At 38.4% G+C, this 27,161-nt stretch overlaps 3 protein-coding genes and 2 long non-coding RNA genes across 9 annotated transcripts; 2 read left to right on the forward strand and 3 right to left on the reverse strand.

The window, feature by feature from the left end:
- Positions 1-1,597: 1,597 nt before the first annotated feature.
- On the reverse strand, positions 1,598-3,951 carry LOC124312594. Its single transcript, XM_046777065.1, has 4 exons — positions 3,670-3,951; positions 3,174-3,609; positions 2,400-3,088; positions 1,598-2,295 (listed from the first exon to the last, which is right to left on the reverse strand). The coding sequence occupies exons 1-4, from the start codon at positions 3,760-3,762 to the stop codon at positions 1,729-1,731; spliced, it is 1,785 nt and encodes a 594-aa protein (XP_046633021.1). The 5' UTR covers positions 3,763-3,951; the 3' UTR covers positions 1,598-1,728.
- Positions 3,952-4,212: 261 nt separating this feature from the next.
- Positions 4,213-6,371, forward strand: LOC124312596. 2 transcript variants are annotated; one of them, XM_046777069.1, is made up of 7 exons: positions 4,213-4,559; positions 4,640-4,726; positions 4,982-5,268; positions 5,339-5,393; positions 5,487-5,597; positions 5,729-6,044; positions 6,126-6,371. In XM_046777069.1, the coding sequence occupies exons 3-6, from the start codon at positions 4,987-4,989 to the stop codon at positions 5,875-5,877; spliced, it is 597 nt and encodes a 198-aa protein (XP_046633025.1). In that variant the 5' UTR covers positions 4,213-4,559; positions 4,640-4,726; positions 4,982-4,986; the 3' UTR covers positions 5,878-6,044; positions 6,126-6,371. The 2 variants fall into 2 exon arrangements, with proteins under 2 accessions (XP_046633025.1, XP_046633024.1); XM_046777068.1 differs by having other exon boundaries at positions 4,640-4,718.
- A 103-nt stretch (positions 6,372-6,474) lies between these two features.
- On the reverse strand, positions 6,475-9,794 carry LOC124312600. Of its 2 annotated transcripts, none has more exons than XR_006910587.1 (8): positions 9,573-9,794; positions 9,330-9,489; positions 9,063-9,265; positions 8,747-8,988; positions 8,527-8,691; positions 8,107-8,451; positions 6,889-7,045; positions 6,475-6,818 (listed from the first exon to the last, which is right to left on the reverse strand). It is a non-coding gene; the product is annotated as an uncharacterized LOC124312600 (long non-coding RNA). The 2 variants fall into 2 exon arrangements; XR_006910586.1 differs by having other exon boundaries at positions 6,475-6,824.
- An 8,764-nt stretch (positions 9,795-18,558) lies between these two features.
- Positions 18,559-20,717, forward strand: LOC124352495. 2 transcript variants are annotated; one of them, XM_046802025.1, is made up of 7 exons: positions 18,559-18,905; positions 18,986-19,072; positions 19,328-19,614; positions 19,685-19,739; positions 19,833-19,943; positions 20,075-20,390; positions 20,472-20,717. In XM_046802025.1, the coding sequence occupies exons 3-6, from the start codon at positions 19,333-19,335 to the stop codon at positions 20,221-20,223; spliced, it is 597 nt and encodes a 198-aa protein (XP_046657981.1). In that variant the 5' UTR covers positions 18,559-18,905; positions 18,986-19,072; positions 19,328-19,332; the 3' UTR covers positions 20,224-20,390; positions 20,472-20,717. The 2 variants fall into 2 exon arrangements, with proteins under 2 accessions (XP_046657981.1, XP_046657980.1); XM_046802024.1 differs by having other exon boundaries at positions 18,986-19,064.
- A 103-nt stretch (positions 20,718-20,820) lies between these two features.
- On the reverse strand, positions 20,821-23,159 carry LOC124352496. 2 transcript variants are annotated; one of them, XR_006921459.1, is made up of 8 exons: positions 22,941-23,159; positions 22,698-22,857; positions 22,431-22,633; positions 22,115-22,356; positions 21,895-22,059; positions 21,475-21,819; positions 21,235-21,391; positions 20,821-21,164 (listed from the first exon to the last, which is right to left on the reverse strand). It is a non-coding gene; the product is annotated as an uncharacterized LOC124352496 (long non-coding RNA). The 2 variants fall into 2 exon arrangements; XR_006921458.1 differs by having other exon boundaries at positions 20,821-21,170.
- Positions 23,160-27,161: the final 4,002 nt, after the last annotated feature.

Consider the following 27,161-nt stretch of genomic DNA (forward strand, 5'->3'; position numbering starts at 1 on the left):
TTTGGCATACTCAAGGGCAACCGCCGATTGAAACTATGGTTTGGAGCAATTTAGCTTGTAATAGTGCTCTTTGTATCCAATGACTTTCTGTGACGAATCGTAGTCCCAACGGCGTTTCACTGCTACTATCGGAGGGATGGTGTCTGCGACCATGAGCAAACAGACTGACGATCAAAAAAATTTTAAACCGCGAAAAGTACATGGAATGTGGAACTTTCTGATGTATCTTACGACCCTCTGGCTATGAAAAGTAGGGGATGGGAAGGGGTAGGGGCTGGGAACCTTTCGGCAACATGAAGATAGCCAGCCGATGGGCCGTAATTATAGTAGGCCATGCTGCAAATCGAATGGTTGGGGATTGGATAGCGTTAATGTAATAGTTTTTGACGTTTCGCGAGCTGATGTCAGAATGTCTTAACGCTTCAAGTCTCAAACCGGCAACCCAAGGAATAAAATATAATAACAGGTAAGAAATTATGACAGGCTTGCTTTAGGTTTTGGTTGGCGTTTCGGCGTTTCCTAGGGCTTTCTTCATAATGACTAAGTTGGACAACAGCGATCAGATCCATAATATCTGGAAGCAAGAATTCAGTGCAGAGATTAAGACAATCTGCTTAACAAGTAAATATATTTTGGATGACAGAAATCAACACGACGAATATTACATATAAACATTCAGATTTCAGAAAACGTTATCAGCAATTCCAAAAAGACCTAGCAGACGCAATATTTCTCTGAGCTCTGCGCCATCTAACGGAGCACATTACAAATGCGCTGATTTGATTTTGATTATTTTTTGATTTTTTCCATGAAACTCGCACGAATCGCAAAAAAATAGAATTTTGATGTGTACATATAAATGTTTATTACAAGAAGATGAAATAAAAAAATGGGTGCTCGTCGATTCGGCAAAAATCTTAGATATTATCTTAGATATTCCCCATATTGTGTTATTTATTTCATATTTTATGTCTTCACATGAACTATGAAATAGTTAAGGAACCCCCTTTTTCCCATTAAAAAACAGCGGTGAGAGATTTAAAGAAATAGTCCTGAAAATGGCAAAAAGGGGGTCACGCAATCTAACGAGTGACAGCATTGAATTCCACCACTCTCCCAACTGCGCTACTGCGAGGCGATAATAAGGGCGAACACAGGAGACATTATTCGAAAAAAAAACCTTGGTGAACATAAATAAATCTAAATGTATGTTTTAATTTTTAATGTTAATGTTATTGGAGAACTTACTAAAAAGTAATTAAACCAATACGGTCATTTAGTAATTTTCTGTTGATCTAATGGTATAAAGCAAAGCCGTTCTCTCTCTGTCAGGAAACCGGCGGACTGAGCATAACTGAACTAACTGAAGATGACAAATCGGAGTAAGCATAAAAGAAATGAAATGAGAAACCCTTCTTTACCAAGAATAATCGTCGACTGGTCGGGTTCTCATTTTCTGTGTTAAACATTTCTTGCGATAGCGTTCAGTGCTCCCGCGATAGGGAACGTGAAGTTCAAGGAAACCGAGAACCCGTATAATAAACAACTATATAAATTAAAGAAAAAAGTGGAAGAAAATTACCAACAGGTCTAAGAATTTCTTGAAAAATGTCAGTATTCATCGCCGTGCATTGGCTTCAGGATAGTACATGAATTGTGCACGACACAACGAAAATAAGCTACAAATGCTACGTCCATAGATTTGTAAACGTCAATTTGCATCTTATACTACATTCGTTGAGTAATTAACAAACAGAGGTCAGGGTGGGCGGTGAAAGCCTCCTTCCACTCCCTCGTTCTGAAAATTATTCTTGCGTGGGCCGCGATAAATTTAATAGAAGCTTCCTTGATTTTCTCGATGGAGTTCAGGTGTGCCCAGATGAGCAGGCCGAGAGCGTTGGTCGTCTGCATTTGGGAGAGAAGGAAAGTGGCGCAATATTCTTTCAGGTCGTCGATGATGTACTTGTCGGCGGCCATAAACATCAGCTGGGCAGTCTTCTGATTCAGGGGGGCTGAAGTTCGGCCGGAGTAGATGTAGTGGAGCAGGTCATTGAAAATGTTTGGCTTGATGTCTTTTATCACGACTTTTCCCGTCTTCTTCTCCTGCATGTCGTGCTGGAACATGGCAGCAAAAACGGGACTTCTGGCTGCCAAGATGGAAGCGTGCCCGCCAACTTTTATTCGGCTTCCTTTGAAACAGAACTGAACATCGCAGCTCGATTGCTGAACAAACAGGTTCGTCATATGTTTGATGACATACGTTTCACCGTGACCGGTATTGGCAGCGTAACGTAACTAGAAGAGAAAGAAGACTGATTTTAGGCACAAATTCGGCGTTCAGCTCTACGAACTACATATTTGACAAAAATTTTAGTTTAGGTGTATAACGACTTACTTACTTCAACTTTGCACGAGTCTTCTTTGCCACCATTCACATCTTGCGTTTCAGTTGTCGAAACACTCGCTTCTGCTGATACAGCAGTGCTCGCGGCGAGACGTTTAAGCGCATCACGAATTTCTGGAGGTTGGAGGCTGGAGGAAATAATCAAGAGTCGGCTGGCCTCGATATGATTAATTTCGTGATAAACACCTTGAGAAACGAAAACTTGTCTGATTGCGTTCTTCGCTGCATTATCCAAATCATTGGGCAGCAGTGTCAATCGTTTTTGATTGTCGTCTTTGCTAGCAGAATCCCAATATGGGCCACTTTTGGATAACCCTAATTTTGACGAAAGCTGGCGACACCAGTTTGAACCAACATCTAGGAAGACGACTTCCAACTTTCGGCTGAAATGAGCATCCACTTTTAGAAGTTGCTGAGCTGGAATAGCTACATTAAATACAGCGCTCTTTTCTGATGGCTTATCATGGTTGTAAAAAACTGGAGCTCGCAACATAATTCCTTCGGACGAGAATAACACACGTCCCACTGGAACAATCTTATATGATCCAATACGAACAGATCGGCAGTTTACGGCAAAGAAAGGTCCATTCAATCCACCTTCTTTCCAGAGGAGCATATCGTTTGATCCAAGATTCTCTTCTGTATCAACAGGCGAATCCATCGAGACACCATTTGAAGCTTCACCTACAAGTAAGCAAAGAATTGAAAAGAAAAATATAAATTAATCAACAAGAAAAACCAGCAGTGGAAATAATTGAGTTTAACTGACTTTCTATAATATTGGGCTGTACTTGAATCACAATTGAAGGGTTTTCATCCAATTTTTCAGAGGATTTGTGTGTACCATCACATTTGAGTTTTTTTGTTTCCTGAAAGGAGTCATCATCTTCATCGCTACTAAGTGTTACACACTGTGGCTCCTCAAACCTGGCTCTACTCTGTCTAGAAGCATTTTGAGTCTGAGGGCATCGGGTGCCATACGATGAATCCTTTGATATCTGAGAGATTCCGGATGATTTGTTTCCAGGTAATGACTTAAGATTTGAAGTTTGATACACCGTTTTTTCTTTTTCAAAGACGCCCATGAACCTCACACATGTATTAGTGGAACATATTACATGTCCACAGTGGGGGCAAGTAGATTCTCTATCTGGATTTGGTGATTGTCCACGGCATTTCTCTTCTAAATTTGACTCTGGTTCAGCCTGAACAAAAACAATGTTTACTTATAAGAGAAAAGAAAAATATAAGAAAGAAAAACTTACTGTGATCCCAAGTTTCTCAGTGGATTTTTGGTTGATCACTCTGTGAACGATCTGTTTTCGGTATTCTTGAATTGTTATCTTCTTGATGCTCATACTATTTGAGTTTGATTCTATTTTACCCTTGTTTCAGTACTTTTGGTTGTATATTCTCAGAAACTAAAACGGCCTTAGTTTCTGGTATCGAAACGGACCGCTGGTTTGAATTTAGACTAATTAAGTAATTTCGGACTTCGAACTCAATTCCACCACAGACTAAGAGGTAGTGATGGCGGCGATTATCGATGTATCGAATCGGGTGTTTCCTAAAAACCCGATGTGATGATATGAAACACCATCTGTTGGTGAAAATAAGAACTTCGTGGTTATTTTAGCTGGAGATTTGAACAAGGCCTATATGAATAAATTAGCTAATAAAGGTTTGCCGCATAACCTCTCACTCTTAATCAAAGTATCGTGTTCTTTTGTCTCGTGTTGACTTGTTTGTTCTTTTCGTAAGCCACAGGAACCATACGTATTAAAACATTGGACCTATAGAGTACGACCGTCGTATAATTATTAATCACGCCTTGACGAACGCGCAAGATGCCTCAGCGCAGCACGTAAGTTTCTGGTGCTGCAGTGTGTAACTTAACGAGGCATATGGTTCGCTCGACCTCGATTCTCAAAATCAGAAAATGATTTTGTATTGATCTTGCAGTCGGAATCTCTTACTGTGCGTGACTGGCTAGATGTATTGATGGATACCGCATTATCATTCATTCATCAGAAAATCAATTCTGAATTCTCCCTTGCTTTTGGGACATTCACGACGCAACGGCTCTTTGGTATTTTGAAAGTTTACGTACCTAAAGCTCCTTTAGTGCGTAGGCAACTAGGCACCGCTTCGCAAGGTAAGGTTGCTCCTGAAACCAAACAAACGAATTATTAGTTTTCGGGTAATTAGCCAGTCTGTAGTTTGTATTTTGTTTAGTGATAATTCGGATTGCCAACTATACAACGTGTAATCATACAAACCGCGGAAGAAACAATGGGTATCTGCATGACTACTGGTAAGACTGTAAGTCTAAATTTAAAAAAAAATTAACAGCAGGTATTTGTTTTGGCTAGACGTGCATACGCAAATTTACGTTTACAAAATCGATTGACAAAATTTTAACGAGAATAATAGCATTCCTGCAAGAAATAATTAAGGAAACTATATTAAATTACGTTAACAAAACAACTACCTCACACAAATAGTGAAATAGAATAATAATTAGCTAATAGTTTGCATTTACATTTGCATTTTTTTCCCGCAAATTTCCAATTAAAGATACGATGACACCGGATTCAGTAGAAAACGACACTGAAATTCAGACTATAAGTAAATCAATTCCAGCAAAAGGCGTACCTTTGGGGATACCCATACCATTCTCCAAATTCAATTGGCGAGATGAATCCAACAATATTACCACCTCCGCTGGGGATTCCAGTGATCCAGTCTTTGTTATTGATGCTTCTGCAGTGGCCAATTTGCCCACATTGAATGACTCCCCAATCAAAAAATACTACAACGAATTACCAAAACGGATACCGTTGGTAATTCAGAGAACTATCAAGGTAAATTTTAAAATCTTGGCTTATTAGGCAATAGCAATAAAATTAATTCATCAAATTAAATTTGAATCAGGAATCGGATATTTACAACATTCCGAAAATTAATATAATTTTCGTTTTGGACGCAGGTAAAACTGTTCACTGATTAAAATTGCTTTTTTCTAAATCTATTACATGACCTTTTTTAAAAAAATAATCCGAAAAAATCCTTATTCACAAAGAAATGCAAAGATCAGAAATTATAACCAATTTAAAACATCTTACGGAAATCAGCGGAAGATTACACCATGTTGATATGATGCCGATATTTCTTGAAGTCGTTTCTACTATTGGTAAATCCGTTATAAAAATTAAGCTGAAGCCTTCGGCACTGTAGGTTTCGATGACGTCTCTGGCACTTAAAGAAAAAAATTAGCCTTTCAATTGGCTGACAAGATTTAACGTGATGATCTTCACATTTTAGGCAGCCAAGATACAGACATGATTCCGCCCTCCAAAGCTCTTGAAGTTTTTATCAATCGAATTTCATCCGAAATCATAAACGTTGATGCCGTTCTCGTCACGGGACATTTCTCAATCAGGTTCAACGAATCAGCGGTGTTATCCTTCTAATGGACCCCAACTTTCAGTTATTTGAATGTGATGACGATTCTACAAATGACGATCCCAACAAGGAATTGAAAATGATGTCGGATGCCACTGATGAACAGCTGAGTCATTTTCGATCAAACATTTTCCCTGTTATTCAGTTCTTCAAACAGGAAGAACTTCTCCACGTGGTGAGATATACATACGCAATATACAGATATATTCAAGACGAAAACACAGTTTCACATACCTGTATTTATTCTTTTGGGTAGGTCACTCTTGAACGATCTTTCCTGGAAATTTTCCACGATATTTACGATAAAGTTCTGTTGATCCTGTCACGACTTCCTCAGTCACCTACACATGAAATAATGACGGAGGCGAAAGAAGTTGTGGAGGCTATTACACTACTCACGTCACCTGTTCGTAATAATTCTTCAATTAACCGACGAGAATTCAGTTCAAAGGAGAGATCAAGGGTCGTCAATAAGTCTTCAAACCAACACCACAAGGCCTTGAACAAAGATGTCCGAGACGTCCTTTCGTTGGTACAAGCTGGGTCCATTATGGAGAGGGTGTCTTCTGTTAATGCAAAATCAAGGAAGAAGTAGGCTAATAGTGTACTGAGAAAACATTTTTTCTTAAATGGACGTCCGCCAAGGTTAACAAGTTCAGAGTATCAACTTTCGCATCACATCATTAATAATAACACAGAAAAAACAAACACAAATCGCTTATACTCGCTTACTCGCAAACAAGATTAAATGCAGGGTTGTATAGCTACCAATATACTTAAGAAGTAATAATACACGTGTGCCGGCAAACTCTAAATTACTCTAGCGCTCACAGATGAGCTCCACAACGGCCGGATCAAAACAGGTTCCAAGCAACGTCCCAATAGTCGATACCAGTCAGCAGACAATACTCCAATGACATTCATGCATAAGGAATGGTAGCTGCAGCTCCTACACCTAATTCGTAGAGTTTAAACTCATTTCATTCAGATATTTGCCGAAGACTTGACCAAAATCTAACCAGGATCTGTGATGGAAGAAAGTTTGCAGACAAACATTGTCGCAGTGTTATCGAAGGCAATCAATGCATTGCCAGTGGCAGTGAAACACGCCGAGCTGACCGTTTTCGATTGGGTGCTTTCACATTTCGACCTATCCACAATGCTGAGGTGTCCCACCTTTAACAAGCGATCCACGAATCAAGTAGACCAAAATCCCGGAGCGGGTTTCCTGATCTAAATCCGGAAAAGGCATAAAAAATCTAAAAAAAATATAGCCATGTTCGTCTTCGCACGCCGGATTTACCTGCGTTTGCAGAATGACGATTTTCCCCCCCGTTTAGAAGTTATTTAGCTCTAAAGTTTGGTTTTTTTGAATTTTGTCAGAAAGTGGGGGGGCTTTGACATCCATTTTCGAAAAAGTGGGGGAGCTAGGGAAAAAACAAATTTTTTGAAAAGGTTTATTGCAATCTCAACCACCAAAATCCAAAAGGAATTTCCTTTCCGGATTTTATTGGTTGAGATATTACCAATTTAGTGAAAGGATTATTTAGCTGGTTTCCCTCCCTGGCTTGCAGCCATTTTTTCGTACGGTCCGCTGCGCTCCTGGCGGAAGCCAGCAGAAGGTCTTATACATCGGCCAATAAGAAATCTGGGTTCACTATATATGAAGGCCTGTATAAATGCAATGGGTCTAATGTGAAGGCCGATATATAAGACCTTCTGCTGGCTTCCGCCAGGAGCGCAGCGGACCGTACGAAAAAATGGCTGCAAGCCAGGGAGGGAAACTAGCTAAATAATCCTTTCACTAAATTGGTAATATCTCAACCAATAAAATCCGGAAAGGAAATTCCTTTTGGATTTTGGTGGTTGAGATTGCAATAAACCTTTTCAAAAAATTTGTTTTTTCCCTAGCTCCCCCACTTTTTCGAAAATGGATGTCAAAGCCCCCCCACTTTCTGACAAAATTCAAAAAAACCAAACTTTAGAGCTAAATAACTTCTAAACGGGGGGGAAAATCGTCATTCTGCAAACGCAGGTAAATCCGGCGTGCGAAGACGAACATGGCTATATTTTTTTTAGATTTTTTATGCCTTTTCCGGATTTAGATCAGGAAAGCCGCTCCGGGATTTTGGTCTACTTGATTCGTGGATCGCTTGTTAAAATGTACACATGAAATGTTATTCATTTATGGCGCTACACTTTAGTTATTTAACGTAATCTAGATAGACGATATCTACCTGCTTCATACTCTCGCGTTGTAAGCACAATAATTCTCCACATGCAGTGGCGATGACTAAATGATGCTGTGGAGGGCTACCCGCTTCTTGGCCGTTTACCCAGACATTGCGTGACGGACAGACGTAGGTGATTCGACTGTTTCAATTGAAAACGGACATACACTGCCACTGCAGGAAGCGACTCATGGCAGCCAAAGTGGAGAAAAGCGAATGAATCGTTCGCTCAACTTCTGACAGCTCCCAAATACTGAAGAGTTCCACTATTAATTCCATCTACTACTAGGAATATTCCCGATGAATCTTCTCGTGAACTGAAATTCACACCGCACACACGCATTTCGTTGGCTAATTTTGAAAAGAAAGACACCTTTAGTATTTAAAAACAAAAATCAAAATGTTCAATATTTCAAGCAAATTTACCTCCTGACTGCAGGGGGAAAAGTCCAGTGAATGTTTCAGAACGAAGACGATATTCATCAAGAAGGCAACTGAATTCCACTCCGTCATCTTTTTGAATGGTAAGCTTGCAATATACAATCGGGTCCAAAGGGATCCCCGTGCATGCTACCGCTAATATTTCTCCATCTGAAAGACCGTACATGAGTTAAAAAAAATTGTAATGAATTAATTACTCAACTACCTTTATTTCCAGGCAAGATCCACAAAGGAATATGCTAATCGTATTCCGCCAAGAATTTCTACATTTGTTGTTTTTCCTTTCGTACCACCCATCACAAAAGCTTGCACAAGGCCAGTCATTCCAACAACAAGAAAACCTTGTAGAGGACGACCTTTGAATCCGCGAATGGTTAGTTTCATATCTACTTGAATATACTTGTCCAGATATGACACACTTTCCCGGTTTTGGCAATTTAAAAATGTCTAGAATCAAATTTGAAAAAAACCAACTCTAAAGGGTTAATTTGAAAAGCAAAATTACTTCAACTGTATATTACTTTCTTTCCGTTAAAGAAAAACATTCCAGCCTGGATTGGCTCATCTGGAATGCAAATGTTAGCTACTCTGGTCCATTCATTCAAAAGATGTGTGAGTGTTGTCCCGATTTCTGCTTTTCCCGCAGTATCACTGATAAGCAAGTAATGACCAGATTGGTCCCATTCCAGAATGTTCAGTAACTTGTGCCACACAGCTCTTAACACTAGAAAATAAAACAGAATAACTTTTCAAATTTTCTGAACTAATTGTTAACATTTCAAACTTACATATGAGTATCCCATAGGGTATTAGCGTCACAAACAACAACATTCATGCTTTGGTCACTTGGACCTGCTGTACTACTCTTCAGTGTTCCATAACAAGCAAATGCTATAACATTTTGAGGAGACACAGTCAGCACACGCTGTGACCCCAATATCAGACTCACTGCAAAAGACAAAAAAAATTTAATAATAATAACTCAAAAAAATCTTAAAATAACACTAAATAGAATGTAAAGGGTTTATCACTTTTCCCATGGAGAATTGCTCGTGTTTAGTTGTTGGCGTTCCCTAGTGCTTTCTTCATAATGACTACGTCGGACAACAGCGATCAGATCCATAATATATGGAAACACGAATTCAATGCAGAGTTTAAGACAATCTGCAAATCAACTAAATAATTTTTGGATGACAGAAATAAATGCGACGAATATTACATGTAAACATTCAAATAACGTTATCAGCAATTCCAAAAAGACCTAGGCACCTAGCAGACGCAATATTTCTCTGAGCTCTGCGCCATCTAACGGAGCACATTACAAATGCGCTGATTTGATTTTGATTATTTTTTACGCACGAATCGCAAAAAATTAGAATTTATTACGTATAAATGTTTCGAAGTAAATTATATTACATAATTATAAAATACATGCCTCGTTTTAGTTGGTATTCGGCATCCGGCATCCGGCGGCAAACAACCCAGTCATTTTGGCCATCCAAAAGCTTCGACACTTTTCCCCGATCTACTCATCGCGTGTGATGTAAGTTATAGCGCGCAATTTTAATTAAAATCTAAAGTAATTCCACTCTTACGTATAGATGTAGGGTTATACAGAATGAGAATAGAACATTCAGGATAAAGCTACCAATATAATTAAGAAGTAACAATACACGTGTGCCGGCCATTCTGTTAACCAAATCTTGTTTAAGGATTTATTTTAGGATATATTAAGAAAATCCGTAAGGCAATCCATAAGACAAATAGAATGGAGAAGAATTTGATTTGAAGCAAAAAGTTACAGCAGAATTTCTTATTTTTTTTCTAAGAGAAAAGAGTGCAACTTCAAATAGAATGAAATCATGACATATTATAGCAGTCGACGTATAGCAATCAAAAATTCTGTGGCCTTCACGCATTGAAAAATAAACAAAAACAAAAATGAAAATTAAACAATGTAACGCGGATACCGTAATCAGTATTCCGTAAGTTATAGATCAAGAGCATCCGGGGAAGAGAAGCGAACAGAAGGAACCAGTAGCCTATTATCATCAACTGTCTTTTTTTGTTCAAATTTTTTCGGTTTCTACACCAACCATGCACCAGTACTTAAAGGAAGGAGATGCTGTCAGCTAACAACCCGTAATTTTACATAAAAAATTCGAAAGTGTACAATTATGCGCTAGGTACCAATTGGTCGATATTTAAAATTTGTTTAGTGATAAGAAAAGGGAATGAGCTTTGACGGAAAATTTAACACTGCGATTGAGAACGAGGAGGAGGACGGAAACGTTTTCAGGAAGATAACGCGTGATAGTGACGAATTAAAACCGAGTAAAACGACCATACAACAAAACCTTAGTTCTCGTCAACACTCTTTTCGTCAACGGTAGAGATCACTAAATTCGTTGCACCACATTGGCTAGAATCTCCCGCTTCAGGATGATGAATCTCATCAGAGAGCTTGCTCTGGCTCGACACCAAGATCGGGATTGAAGCTCTAAAAGAAGGTGACAAATAGGAAAGTTATGTATGCATATTATATACATGGAATTGATGGAACTATTTCAACTTACACGACTACATTGTTCAGCCGAAGAGTAGCAGATTTTACATCTTGTTCATCCGGCTGTGGATTTCGATAGTTAAAACTTTAAAATTTAAGTTACGAAATTAATATTAAGAAAGAAATTCAAAAAGTAAATTTCATGAAAACTTTCATATGAGAAAATACATACCAAACAACGTGGCAGTCTTTGAGGGGCTCAAGCCAATACACAGGACGTTCTAGAGTCCTTTTAAAATGAAATGAATTAGATAATAAATTATTAGTTTAGGCCTACATTAACAATACTCACTCCCCAGCACCGACGCAATTTTCCGCAGCAATTTCCGCAGCAATTTTCCGGAACTAATCAAGAAATACTACCAAAGCAGGGGAAGGGGGCTGCATATTGTGCGCTTTCAAGTTTTTTCCACACTCTAATTTTTCCGGTCACACCTCGTAAGACGTCGTTACCCTTTGTGAAGTTTACCCACAAATATTTGGTTCTGGCAAACTACATTTCTTCGTTCTTGAAAAAAAAAACAATGAAAAAAACAAATCTTCGTTTCCTAATAAGAACAACTAAAGAATAAGACATAATTTCTTCAGCCGTTACGTAATTGTTTATCAAGGTCTTTCAATGCAATCTTTAGTCGGTCTTCGTCCAAGGGTAAAGTTGCGTCCTTCAGCAATTTTGTGAAATACTGGGCTAAGCAGGATTCCTAAGAAATTTCGCACACCTATGAGATGGCTATTATGAACTATAAAGTAAATGACTAAACGGATCCGTCATCAACGTTGCCCAGGAATCTGCGGAAGCAGCCGAGAATTCCAAGGTGGTACGATACTTAGTTGTAAGTTCAAGAGGACGCAACTATAATTTTTTCCCCTGTAAAAGACATGTAAAACTATAATTAGTTTTAAATTTAAAAAAATAAGATACCGGGTGCGTGTCCATTTCAAATTCTGTGTCAAACGAAGTAACATGTTCGAAATCAGATGGCAAAGGAGGTATAGTAGTTGAAAGGATAGTAGGAAGAAACACCATAATAATGAAATACGACGCGGTTATTCCTGTAAATTACTCTTTCTAAATAAAACAGTTGCTGTTTTTCGATAGTAGTACTGCAGAAATATAGTACGATACGATAGTACCTACTGCAGAACTCAGATTAATCCTTTGGCATACTCAAGGGCAACCGCCGATTGAAGCTCTGGATTGGAGCAATTTAGCTTGTACTAGTGCTCTTTGTATCCAATGACTTTCTGCGACGAATCGTAGTTCCAACGGCGTTTCACTGCTACTATCGGAGGGATGGTGTCTGCGTCCGCCTCACTGCTTGAGGACCCTGGTTGGGATTCCAACTTAAATGTCTCTTCGCGGTTCCATGGTACTGCTTGGGGTTCGGTAGATGTGATGGGAACAGGGTTTTCTCCGTTCACTTTGAGTCTTTTCCCACCTTTCGTGGGAGTCCTGAAACAAGTAAGGAATTTAAGTATTTGACCCAATGAAACAAAAAAAAAACATTTTACTCATGATTTTTACGGCTTTTAAAAATTGTTTGATTTAGCTTGGGAAAAGTCACGTAGAATTAGCTTGACTCGGCCCCAGTTGATGGACCCACTAGCCGTTAGATATCCCTGAAACATAAAAGAACTGCATTACCACACTAAGTGTAAAAATAGTTCAAGGAAAAACCTTTGATGATTTGTAGACTTTTTTACAGGTGTAATGATTCGTATCACAAAAAACACTAACACTTAACTACAAAGGAACACCGAACACACAAACGCTGAGTATAGTTTTATAAAGGATACTTATATTTGATGCTTTTGAGGGATACACGCCACCATAAAGATCATGTCTTGTGTTACATTCGTGACTAGTCATTGCACGCTGATGTCTGGTGAATTCCATTATCTTATGTTCCCCTTCACCGGGGACATTGGCGTCGGATACAATTGTTGACACATTGTCAAATTGATGAGGGTCTTCTCGCACTATACGATGGACATAGTGGTTAAAACATTTCGACAGACGAGTCATGAACGGCGTAACCTGCAAGAAAAAAGGAAATGGAATAAAGAATTTAAACTAAAACCTTTATTGTTTTTATCGTACTGGGGTAATGTTGTTTCCATCAAATTTCGACTGTTAGTTCGACTTAATCGACGAATCCGCTGCTGATTCAATTTTTCCCTTGGTGTCTAATAAAAATAAAATATTTGAAATGTTGTTCTATTTATTTAACCAGGTGTAGAATAACTTACCACACCACCGAATGCCAGGAATCACAATTTTTGGGGGTGGGCCACAGAAAGAATTCTTCCAATTGTTTTGAACATGGACTCTACCATAAATTGCACAGTCTTGTGTTTACTCCTAAAATTTGAAATGAAAACATAAGTTTATTTAATGATGATTATCAAAATTAATCGAAAGTTAGATTAGGCTTACATTTTACTGATATTTTAAAACTTTAACACTTAGTCTTTTCTTCTTTAGTTTTTTCTGCAGTTCTTGGGCACATATTTTGAGGAGGAGGAAGAGCATAATTTTTATTTATAGCAGGAGGAGGAGGAAGTATGTCTTTTGGTGGAGGAGGAGGAGGAAGTTTATTTTTTGGAGGAGGAGAACGATTAGGAGAAGAAGGATTTTTTTTATCGCAGGAATAGGACCCCCTCCTATTTCTTCAGCCGTTACGTAATTGTTTATCAAGGTCTTTCAATGCTATCTTTAGTTGGTCTTCGTCCAAAGGTAAAGTTGCGTCCTTCAGCAATTTGGTGAAATACTGGACTAAGCAGGATTCCTAACAAATTCTTTGAACTATAACGTAAATATATATTTGAACTATAAAGTAAATGACTCCAGATCCGTCATCAACGTTGCCCAGGAATCTGCGGAAGCAGCCGAGAATTCCAAGGTGGTACGATACTTAGTTGTAAGTTCAAGAGGACGCAACTATAATTTTTTCCCCTGTAAAAGACATGTAAAACTATAATTAGTTTTAAATTTAAAAAAATAAGATACCGGGTGCGTGTCCATTTCAAATTCTGTGTCAAACGAAGTAACATGTTCGAAATCAGATGGCAAAGGAGATATAGTAGTTGAAAGGATAGTAGGAAGAAACACCCTTATAATGAAATACGGCGCGGTTATTCGTGTAAATTACTCTTTCTAAATAAAACAGTTGCTTTTTTTCGATAGTAGTACTGCAGAAATATAGTACGATACGATAGTACCTACTGCAGAACTCAGATTAATCCTTTGGCATACTCAAGGGCAACCGCCGATTGAAACTATGGTTTGGAGCAATTTAGCTTGTAATAGTGCTCTTTGTATCCAATGACTTTCTGTGACGAATCGTAGTCCCAACGGCGTTTCACTGCTACTATCGGAGGGATGGTGTCTGCGACCATGAGCAAACAGACTGACGATCAAAAAAATTTTAAACCGCGAAAAGTACATGGAATGTGGAACTTTCTGATGTATCTTACGACCCTCTGGCTATGAAAAGTAGGGGATGGGAAGGGGTAGGGGCTGGGAACCTTTCGGCAACATGAAGATAGCCAGCCGATGGGCCGTAATTATAGTAGGCCATGCTGCAAATCGAATGGTTGGGGATTGGATAGCGTTAATGTAATAGTTTTTGACGTTTCGCGAGCTGATGTCAGAATGTCTTAACGCTTCAAGTCTCAAACCGGCAACCCAAGGAATAAAATATAATAACAGGTAAGAAATTATGACAGGCTTGCTTTAGGTTTTGGTTGGCGTTTCGGCGTTTCCTAGGGCTTTCTTCATAATGACTAAGTTGGACAACAGCGATCAGATCCATAATATCTGGAAGCAAGAATTCAGTGCAGAGATTAAGACAATCTGCTTAACAAGTAAATATATTTTGGATGACAGAAATCAACACGACGAATATTACATATAAACATTCAGATTTCAGAAAACGTTATCAGCAATTCCAAAAAGACCTAGCAGACGCAATATTTCTCTGAGCTCTGCGCCATCTAACGGAGCACATTACAAATGCGCTGATTTGATTTTGATTATTTTTTGATTTTTTCCATGAAACTCGCACGAATCGCAAAAAAATAGAATTTTGATGTGTACATATAAATGTTTATTACAAGAAGATGAAATAAAAAAATGGGTGCTCGTCGATTCGGCAAAAATCTTAGATATTATCTTAGATATTCCCCATATTGTGTTATTTATTTCATATTTTATGTCTTCACATGAACTATGAAATAGTTAAGGAACCCCCTTTTTCCCATTAAAAAACAGCGGTGAGAGATTTAAAGAAATAGTCCTGAAAATGGCAAAAAGGGGGTCACGCAATCTAACGAGTGACAGCATTGAATTCCACCACTCTCCCAACTGCGCTACTGCGAGGCGATAATAAGGGCGAACACAGGAGACATTATTCGAAAAAAAAACCTTGGTGAACATAAATAAATCTAAATGTATGTTTTAATTTTTAATGTTAATGTTATTGGAGAACTTACTAAAAAGTAATTAAACCAATACGGTCATTTAGTAATTTTCTGTTGATCTAATGGTATAAAGCAAAGCCGTTCTCTCTCTGTCAGGAAACCGGCGGACTGAGCATAACTGAACTAACTGAAGATGACAAATCGGAGTAAGCATAAAAGAAATGAAATGAGAAACCCTTCTTTACCAAGAATAATCGTCGACTGGTCGGGTTCTCATTTTCTGTGTTAAACATTTCTTGCGATAGCGTTCAGTGCTCCCGCGATAGGGAACGTGAAGTTCAAGGAAACCGAGAACCCGTATAATAAACAACTATATAAATTAAAGAAAAAAGTGGAAGAAAATTACCAACAGGTCTAAGAATTTCTTGAAAAATGTCAGTATTCATCGCCGTGCATTGGCTTCAGGATAGTACATGAATTGTGCACGACACAACGAAAATAAGCTACAAATGCTACGTCCATAGATTTGTAAACGTCAATTTGCATCTTATACTACATTCGTTGAGTAATTAACAAACAGAGGTCAGGGTGGGCGGTGAAAGCCTCCTTCCACTCCCTCGTTCTGAAAATTATTCTTGCGTGGGCCGCGATAAATTTAATAGAAGCTTCCTTGATTTTCTCGATGGAGTTCAGGTGTGCCCAGATGAGCAGGCCGAGAGCGTTGGTCGTCTGCATTTGGGAGAGAAGGAAAGTGGCGCAATATTCTTTCAGGTCGTCGATGATGTACTTGTCGGCGGCCATAAACATCAGCTGGGCAGTCTTCTGATTCAGGGGGGCTGAAGTTCGGCCGGAGTAGATGTAGTGAAGCAGGTCATTGAAAATGTTTGGCTTGATGTCTTTTATCACGACTTTTCCCGTCTTCTTCTCCTGCATGTCGTGCTGGAACATGGCAGCAAAAACGGGACTTCTGGCTGCCAAGATGGAAGCGTGCCCGCCAACTTTTATTCGGCTTCCTTTGAAACAGAACTGAACATCGCAGCTCGATTGCTGAACAAACAGGTTCGTCATATGTTTGATGACATACATTTCACCGTGACCGGTATTGGCAGCGTAACGTAACTAGAAGAGAAAGAAGACTGATTTTAGGCACAAATTCGGCGTTCAGCTCTACGAACTACATATTTGACAAAAATTTTAGTTTAGGTGTATAACGACTTACTTACTTCAACTTTGCACGAGTCTTCTTTGCCACCATTCACATCTTGCGTTTCAGTTGTCGAAACACTCGCTTCTGCTGATACAGCAGTGCTCGCGGCGAGACGTTTAAGCGCATCACGAATTTCTGGAGGTTGGAGGAAATAATCAAGAGTCGGCTGGCCTCGATATGATTAATTTCGTGATAAACACCTTGAGAAACGAAAACTTGTCTGATTGCGTTCTTCGCTGCATTATCCAAATCATTGGGCAGCAGTGTCAATCGTTTTTGATTGTCGTCTTTGCTAGCAGAATCCCAATATGGGCCACTTTTGGATAACCCTAATTTTGACGAAAGCTGGCGACACCAGTTTGAACCAACATCTAGGAAGACGACTTCCAACTTTCGGCTGAAATGAGCATCCACTTTTAGAAGTTGCTGAGCTGGAATAGCTACATTAAATACAGCGCTCTTTTCTGATGGCTTATCATGGTTGTAAAAAACTGGAGCTCGCAACATAATTCCTTCGGACGAGAATAACACACGTCCCACTGGAACAATCTTATATGATCCAATACGAACAGATCGGCAGTTTACGGCAAAGAAAGGTCCATTCAATCCACCTTCTTTCCAGAGGAGCATATCGTTTGATCCAAGATTCTCTTCTGTATCAACAGGCGAATCCATCGAGACACCATTTGAAGCTTCACCTACAAGTAAGCAAAGAATTGAAAAGAAAAATATAAATTAATCAACAAGAAAAACCAGCAGTGGAAATAATTGAGTTTAACTGACTTTCTATAATATTGGGCTGTACTTGAATCACAATTGAAGGGTTTTCATCCAATTTTTCAGAGGATTTGTGTGTACCATCACATTTGAGTTTTTTTGTTTCCTGAAAGGAGTCATCATCTTCATCGCTACTAAGTGTTACACACTGTGGCTCCTCAAACCTGGCTCTACTCTGTCTAGAAGCATTTTGAGTCTGAGGGCATCGGGTGCCATACGATGAATCCTTTGATATCTGAGAGATTCCGGATGATTTGTTTCCAGGTAATGACTTAAGATTTGAAGTTTGATACACCGTTTTTTCTTTTTCAAAGACGCCCATGAACCTCACACATGTATTAGTGGAACATATTACATGTCCACAGTGGGGGCAAGTAGATTCTCTATCTGGATTTGGTGATTGTCCACGGCATTTCTCTTCTAAATTTGACTCTGGTTCAGCCTGAACAAAAACAATGTTTACTTATAAGAGAAAAGAAAAATATAAGAAAGAAAAACTTACTGTGATCCCAAGTTTCTCAGTGGATTTTTGGTTGATCACTCTGTGAACGATCTGTTTTCGGTATTCTTGAATTGTTATCTTCTTGATGCTCATACTATTTGAGTTTGATTCTATTTTACCCTTGTTTCAGTACTTTTGGTTGTATATTCTCAGAAACTAAAACGGCCTTAGTTTCTGGTATCGAAACGGACCGCTGGTTTGAATTTAGACTAATTAAGTAATTTCGGACTTCGAACTCAATTCCACCACAGACTAAGAGGTAGTGATGGCGGCGATTATCGATGTATCGAATCGGGTGTTTCCTAAAAACCCGATGTGATGATATGAAACACCATCTGTTGGTGAAAATAAGAACTTCGTGGTTATTTTAGCTGGAGATTTGAACAAGGCCTATATGAATAAATTAGCTAATAAAGGTTTGCCGCATAACCTCTCACTCTTAATCAAAGTATCGTGTTCTTTTGTCTCGTGTTGACTTGTTTGTTCTTTTCGTAAGCCACAGGAACCATACGTATTAAAACATTGGACCTATAGAGTACGACCGTCGTATAATTATTAATCACGCCTTGACGAACGCGCAAGATGCCTCAGCGCAGCACGTAAGTTTCTGGTGCTGCAGTGTGTAACTTAACGAGGCATATGGTTCGCTCGACCTCGATTCTCAAAATCAGAAAATGATTTTGTATTGATCTTGCAGTCGGAATCTCTTACTGTGCGTGACTGGCTAGATGTATTGATGGATACCGCATTATCATTCATTCATCAGAAAATCAATTCTGAATTCTCCCTTGCTTTTGGGACATTCACGACGCAACGGCTCTTTGGTATTTTGAAAGTTTACGTACCTAAAGCTCCTTTAGTGCGTAGGCAACTAGGCACCGCTTCGCAAGGTAAGGTTGCTCCTGAAACCAAACAAACGAATTATTAGTTTTCAGGTAATTAGCCAGTCTGTAGTTTGTATTTTGTTTAGTGATAATTCGGATTGCCAACTATACAACGTGTAATCATACAAACCGCGGAAGAAACAATGGGTATCTGCATGACTACTGGTAAGACTGTAAGTCTAAATTTAAAAAAAAATTAACAGCAGGTATTTGTTTTGGCTAGACGTGCATACGCAAATTTACGTTTACAAAATCGATTGACAAAATTTTAACGAGAATAATAGCATTCCTGCAAGAAATAATTAAGGAAACTATATTAAATTACGTTAACAAAACAACTACCTCACACAAATAGTGAAATAGAATAATAATTAGCTAATAGTTTGCATTTACATTTGCATTTTTTTCCCGCAAATTTCCAATTAAAGATACGATGACACCGGATTCAGTAGAAAACGACACTGAAATTCAGACTATAAGTAAATCAATTCCAGCAAAAGGCGTACCTTTGGGGATACCCATACCATTCTCCAAATTCAATTGGCGAGATGAATCCAACAATATTACCACCTCCGCTGGGGATTCCAGTGATCCAGTCTTTGTTATTGATGCTTCTGCAGTGGCCAATTTGCCCACATTGAATGACTCCCCAATCAAAAAATACTACAACGAATTACCAAAACGGATACCGTTGGTAATTCAGAGAACTATCAAGGTAAATTTTAAAATCTTGGCTTATTAGGCAATAGCAATAAAATTAATTCATCAAATTAAATTTGAATCAGGAATCGGATATTTACAACATTCCGAAAATTAATATAATTTTCGTTTTGGACGCAGGTAAAACTGTTCACTGATTAAAATTGCTTTTTTCTAAATCTATTACATGACCTTTTTTAAAAAAATAATCCGAAAAAATCCTTATTCACAAAGAAATGCAAAGATCAGAAATTATAACCAATTTAAAACATCTTACGGAAATCAGCGGAAGATTACACCATGTTGATATGATGCCGATATTTCTTGAAGTCGTTTCTACTATTGGTAAATCCGTTATAAAAATTAAGCTGAAGCCTTCGGCACTGTAGGTTTCGATGACGTCTCTGGCACTTAAAGAAAAAAATTAGCCTTTCAATTGGCTGACAAGATTTAACGTGATGATCTTCACATTTTAGGCAGCCAAGATACAGACATGATTCCGCCCTCCAAAGCTCTTGAAGTTTTTATCAATCGAATTTCATCCGAAATCATAAACGTTGATGCCGTTCTCGTCACGGGACATTTCTCAATCAGGTTCAACGAATCAGCGGTGTTATCCTTCTAATGGACCCCAACTTTCAGTTATTTGAATGTGATGACGATTCTACAAATGACGATCCCAACAAGGAATTGAAAATGATGTCGGATGCCACTGATGAACAGCTGAGTCATTTTCGATCAAACATTTTCCCTGTTATTCAGTTCTTCAAACAGGAAGAACTTCTCCACGTGGTGAGATATACATACGCAATATACAGATATATTCAAGACGAAAACACAGTTTCACATACCTGTATTTATTCTTTTGGGTAGGTCACTCTTGAACGATCTTTCCTGGAAATTTTCCACGATATTTACGATAAAGTTCTGTTGATCCTGTCACGACTTCCTCAGTCACCTACACATGAAATAATGACGGAGGCGAAAGAAGTTGTGGAGGCTATTACACTACTCACGTCACCTGTTCGTAATAATTCTTCAATTAACCGACGAGAATTCAGTTCAAAGGAGAGATCAAGGGTCGTCAATAAGTCTTCAAACCAACACCACAAGGCCTTGAACAAAGATGTCCGAGACGTCCTTTCGTTGGTACAAGCTGGGTCCATTATGGAGAGGGTGTCTTCTGTTAATGCAAAATCAAGGAAGAAGTAGGCTAATAGTGTACTGAGAAAACATTTTTTCTTAAATGGACGTCCGCCAAGGTTAACAAGTTCAGAGTATCAACTTTCGCATCACATCATTAATAATAACACAGAAAAAACAAACACAAATCGCTTATACTCGCTTACTCGCAAACAAGATTAAATGCAGGGTTGTATAGCTACCAATATACTTAAGAAGTAATAATACACGTGTGCCGGCAAACTCTAAATTACTCTAGCGCTCACAGATGAGCTCCACAACGGCCGGATCAAAACAGGTTCCAAGCAACGTCCCAATAGTCGATACCAGTCAGCAGACAATACTCCAATGACATTCATGCATAAGGAATGGTAGCTGCAGCTCCTACACCTAATTCGTAGAGTTTAAACTCATTTCATTCAGATATTTGCCGAAGACTTGACCAAAATCTAACCAGGATCTGTGATGGAAGAAAGTTTGCAGACAAACATTGTCGCAGTGTTATCGAAGGCAATCAATGCATTGCCAGTGGCAGTGAAACACGCCGAGCTGACCGTTTTCGATTGGGTGCTTTCACATTTCGACCTATCCACAATGCTGAGGTGTCCCACCTTTAAAATGTACACATGAAATGTTATTCATTTATGGCGCTACACTTTAGTTATTTAACGTAATCTAGATAGACGATATCTACCTGCTTCATACTCTCGCGTTGTAAGCACAATAATTCTCCACATGCAGTGGCGATGACTAAATGATGCTGTGGAGGGCTACCCGCTTCTTGGCCGTTTACCCAGACATTGCGTGACGGACAGACGTAGGTGATTCGACTGTTTCAATTGAAAACGGACATACACTGCCACTGCAGGAAGCGACTCATGGCAGCCAAAGTGGAGAAAAGCGAATGAATCGTTCGCTCAACTTCTGACAGCTCCCAAATACTGAAGAGTTCCACTATTAATTCCATCTACTACTAGGAATATTCCCGATGAATCTTCTCGTGAACTGAAATTCACACCGCACACACGCATTTCGTTGGCTAATTTTGAAAAGAAAGACACCTTTAGTATTTAAAAACAAAAATCAAAATGTTCAATATTTCAAGCAAATTTACCTCCTGACTGCAGGGGGAAAAGTCCAGTGAATGTTTCAGAACGAAGACGATATTCATCAAGAAGGCAACTGAATTCCACTCCGTCATCTTTTTGAATGGTAAGCTTGCAATATACAATCGGGTCCAAAGGGATCCCCGTGCATGCTACCGCTAATATTTCTCCATCTGAAAGACCGTACATGAGTTAAAAAAAATTGTAATGAATTAATTACTCAACTACCTTTATTTCCAGGCAAGATCCACAAAGGAATATGCTAATCGTATTCCGCCAAGAATTTCTACATTTGTTGTTTTTCCTTTCGTACCACCCATCACAAAAGCTTGCACAAGGCCAGTCATTCCAACAACAAGAAAACCTTGTAGAGGACGACCTTTGAATCCGCGAATGGTTAGTTTCATATCTACTTGAATATACTTGTCCAGATATGACACACTTTCCCGGTTTTGGCAATTTAAAAATGTCTAGAATCAAATTTGAAAAAAACCAACTCTAAAGGGTTAATTTGAAAAGCAAAATTACTTCAACTGTATATTACTTTCTTTCCGTTAAAGAAAAACATTCCAGCCTGGATTGGCTCATCTGGAATGCAAATGTTAGCTACTCTGGTCCATTCATTCAAAAGATGTGTGAGTGTTGTCCAGATTTCTGCTTTTCCCGCAGTATCACTGATAAGCAAGTAATGACCAGATTGGTCCCATTCCAGAATGTTCAGTAACTTGTGCCACACAGCTCTTAACACTAGAAAATAAAACAGAATAACTTTTCAAATTTTCTGAACTAATTGTTAACATTTCAAACTTACATATGAGTATCCCATAGGGTATTAGCGTCACAAACAACAACATTCATGCTTTGGTCACTTGGACCTGCTGTACTACTCTTCAGTGTTCCATAACAAGCAAATGCTATAACATTTTGAGGAGACACAGTCAGCACACGCTGTGACCCCAATATCAGACTCACTGCAAAAGACAAAAAAAATTTAATAATAATAACTCAAAAAAATCTTAAAATAACACTAAATAGAATGTAAAGGGTTTATCACTTTTCCCATGGAGAATTGCTCGTGTTTAGTTGTTGGCGTTCCCTAGTGCTTTCTTCATAATGACTACGTCGGACAACAGCGATCAGATCCATAATATATGGAAACACGAATTCAATGCAGAGTTTAAGACAATCTGCAAATCAACTAAATAATTTTTGGATGACAGAAATAAATGCGACGAATATTACATGTAAACATTCAAATAACGTTATCAGCAATTCCAAAAAGACCTAGGCACCTAGCAGACGCAATATTTCTCTGAGCTCTGCGCCATCTAACGGAGCACATTACAAATGCGCTGATTTGATTTTGATTATTTTTTCCGCACGAATCGCAAAAAATTAGAATTTGATACGTATAAATGTTTCGAAGTAAATTATATTACATAATTATAAAATACATGCCTCTTTTTAGTTGGTATTCGGCATCCGGCATCCGGCGGCAAACAACCCAGTCATTTTGGCCATCCAAAAGCTTCGACAACTTTTCCCCGATCTACTCATTGCGTGTGATGTAAGTTATAGCGCGCAATTTTAATTAAAATCTAAAGTTATTCCACTCTTACGTTTAGATTTAGGGTTATACAGAATGAGGATAGAAAATTCTGGATAAAGCTATCAATATACTTAAGAAGTAATAATACACGTGTGCCGGCCATTCTGTAAACCAAATCTTGTTTAAGGATTTATTTTAGTCCTGATATATTAAGAAAATCCGTAAGGCAATCCATAGGACAAATAGAATGGAGAAAAATTCAATTAGAAGGAAAAAGTTACAGCAGAATTTCTTATTTTTTTCTAAGAGAAAAGAGTTTAACTTCAAATAGAATGAAATCATGACATATTATAGCAGTCGAAGTATAGCAATAAAAAATCTGTGGCCTTCACGCATTGAAAAATAAATAAAATTGAAAATTTAACAATGTAACGCGGATACTGTAATCAGTATTCCGTAAGTTATAGATCAAGAGCATCCGGGGAACAGAAGCGAACAGAAGCGAACAGAAGGAACCAGTAGCCTATTATCATCGACTGTCTTTTTTTGTTCAATTTTTTTCGTTTTCTACACCAACCATTGAACCAGTAGGGAAGGAGATACTGTCAGCTAACCACCCGAAATTTTACATTAAAAATTCGAAAGTGTACACTTGTGCGCAAGGTACCAATCGGTCGATATTTAAGATTTGGTAAGTGATAAGAAAAGGGAATGGGTATGAGCTTTGACGGGAAATTTAACACTGTGACAGAGAATAGCGGACCACACGGAAACGTTTCAGGAAGATAACGCGTGATAGTGAATTAGTGACGAATTAAAACCGAGTAAAACGACCATACAACAAAACCTTAGTTCTCGTCAACACTCTTTTCGTCAACGGTAGAGATCACTAAATTCGTTGCACCACATTGGCTAGAACCTCCCGCTTCAGGATGATGAATCTCATCAGAGAGCTTGCTCTGGCTCGACACCAAGATCGGGATTGAAGCTCTAAAAGAAGGTGACAAATAGGAAAGTTATGTATGCATATTATATACATGGAATTGATGGAACTATTTCAACTTACACGACTACATTGTTCAGCCGAAGAGTAGCAGATTTTACATCTTGTTCATCCGGCTGTGGATTTCGATAGTTAAAACTTTAAAATTTAAGTTACGAAATTAATATTAAGAAAGAAATTCAAAAAGTAAATCTCATGAAAACTTTCATATGAGAAAATACATACCAAACAACGTGGCAGTCTTTGAGGGGCTCAAGCCAATACACAGGACGTTCTAGAGTCCTTTTAAAATGAAATGAATTAGATAATAAATTATTAGTTTAGGCCTACATTAACAATACTCACTCCCCAGCACCGACGCAATTTTCCGCAGCAATTTCCGCAGCAATTTTCCGGAACTAATCAAGAAATACTACCAAAGCAGGGGAAGGGGGCTGCATATTGTGCGCTTTCAAGTTTTTTCCACACTCTAATTTTTCCGGTCACACCTCGTAAGACGTCGTTACCCTTTGTGAAGTTTACCCACAAATATTTGGTTCTGGCAAACTACATTTCTTCGTTCTTGAAAAAAAAAACAATGAAAAAAAAAAATCTTCGTTTCCTAATAAGAACAACTAAAGAATAAGACATAATTTCTTCAGCCGTACGTAATTGTTTATCAAGGTCTTTCAATGCAATCTTTAGTCGGTCTTCGTCCAAGGGTAAAGTTGCGTCCTTCAGCAATTTTGTGAAATACTGGGCTAAGCAGGATTCCTAAGAAATTTCGCACACCTATGAGATGGCTATTATGAACTATAAAGTAAATGACTAAACGGATCCGTCATCAACATTGCCCAGGAATCTGCGGAAGCAGCCGAGAATTCCAAGGTGGTACGATACTTAGTTGTAAGTTCAAGAGGACGCAACTATAATTTTTTCCCCTGTAAAAGACATGTAAAACTATAATCAGTTTTAAATTAAAAAAAATAAGATACCGGGTGCGTGTCCATTTCAAATTCTGTGTCAAACGAAGTAACATGTTCGAAATCAGATGGCAAAGGAGGTATAGTAGTTGAAAGGATAGTAGGAAGAAACACCATAATAATGAAATACGATGCGGTTATTCGTGTAAATTACTCTTTCTAAATAAAACAGTTGCTGTTTTTCGATAGTAGTACTGCATAACCCAGATTAATCCTTTGGCATACTCAAGGGCAACCGCCGATTGAAGCTCTGGATTGGAGCAATTTAGCTTGTACTAGTGCTCTTTGTATCCAATGACTTTCTGCGACGAATCGTAGTTCCAACGGCGTTTCACTGCTACTATCGGAGGGATGGTGTCTGCGTCCGCCTCACTGCTTGAGGACCCTGGTTGGGATTCCAACTTAAATGTCTCTTCGCGGTTCCATGGTACTGCTTGGGGTTCGGTAGATGTGATGGGAACAGGGTTTTCTCCGTTCACTTTGAGTCTTTTCCCACCTTTCGTGGGAGTCCTGAAACAAGTAAGGAATTTAAGTATTTAACCCAATGAAACAAAAAAAAAACATTTTACTCATGATTTTTACGGCTTTTAAAAATTGTTTGATTTAGCTTGGGAAAAGTCACGTAGAATTAGCTTGACTCGGCCCCAGTTGATGGACCCACTAGCCGTTAGATATCCCTGAAACATAAAAGAACTGCATTACCACACTAAGTGTAAAAATAGTTCAAGGAAAAACCTTTGATGATTTGTAGACTTTTTTACAGGTGTAATGATTCGTATCACAAAAAACACTAACACTTAACTACAAAGGAACACCGAACACACAAACGCTGAGTATAGTTTTATAAAGGATACTTATATTTGATGCTTTTGAGGGATACACGCCACCATAAAGATCATGTCTTGTGTTACATTCGTGACTAGTCATTGCACGCTGATGTCTGGTGAATTCCATTATCTTATGTTCCCCTTCACCGGGGACATTGGCGTCGGATACAATTGTTGACACATTGTCAAATTGATGAGGGTCTTCTCGCACTATACGATGGACATAGTGGTTAAAACATTTCGACAGACGAGTCATGAACGGCGTAACCTGCAAGAAAAAAGGAAATGGAATAAAGAATTTAAACTAAAACCTTTATTGTTTTTATCGTACTGGGGTAATGTTGTTTCCATCAAATTTCGACTGTTAGTTCGACTTAATCGACGAATCCGCTGCTGATTCAATTTTTCCCTTGGTGTCTAATAAAAATAAAATATTTGAAATGTTGTTCTATTTATTTAACCAGGTGTAGAATAACTTACCACACCACCGAATGCCAGGAATCACAATTTTTGGGGGTGGGCCACAGAAAGAATTCTTCCAATTGTTTTGAACATGGACTCTACCATAAATTGCACAGTCTTGTGTTTACTCCTAAAATTTGAAATGAAAATATAAGTTTATTTAATGATGATTATCAAAATTAATCGAAAGTTAGATTAGGCTTACATTTTACTGATATTTTAAAACTTTAACACTTAGTCTTTTCTTCTTTAGTTTTTTCTGCAGTTCTTGGGCACATATTTTGAGGAGGAGGAAGAGCATAATTATTATTTATAGCAGGAGGAGGAGGAAGTATGTCTTTTGGTGGAGGAGGAGGAGGAAGTTTTGTTTTTGGAAGAGGAAGTTTATTTTTTGGAGGAGGAGAACGATTAGGAGAAGAAGGATTTTTTTTATCGCAGGAATAGGACCCCCTCCTATTTCTTCAGCCGTTAC

Source organism: Daphnia pulicaria, chromosome 8, assembly GCF_021234035.1.
Source record: "Daphnia pulicaria isolate SC F1-1A chromosome 8, SC_F0-13Bv2, whole genome shotgun sequence".
In the NCBI taxonomy this organism is placed as follows: Eukaryota; Metazoa; Arthropoda; class Branchiopoda; order Diplostraca; family Daphniidae; genus Daphnia; species Daphnia pulicaria.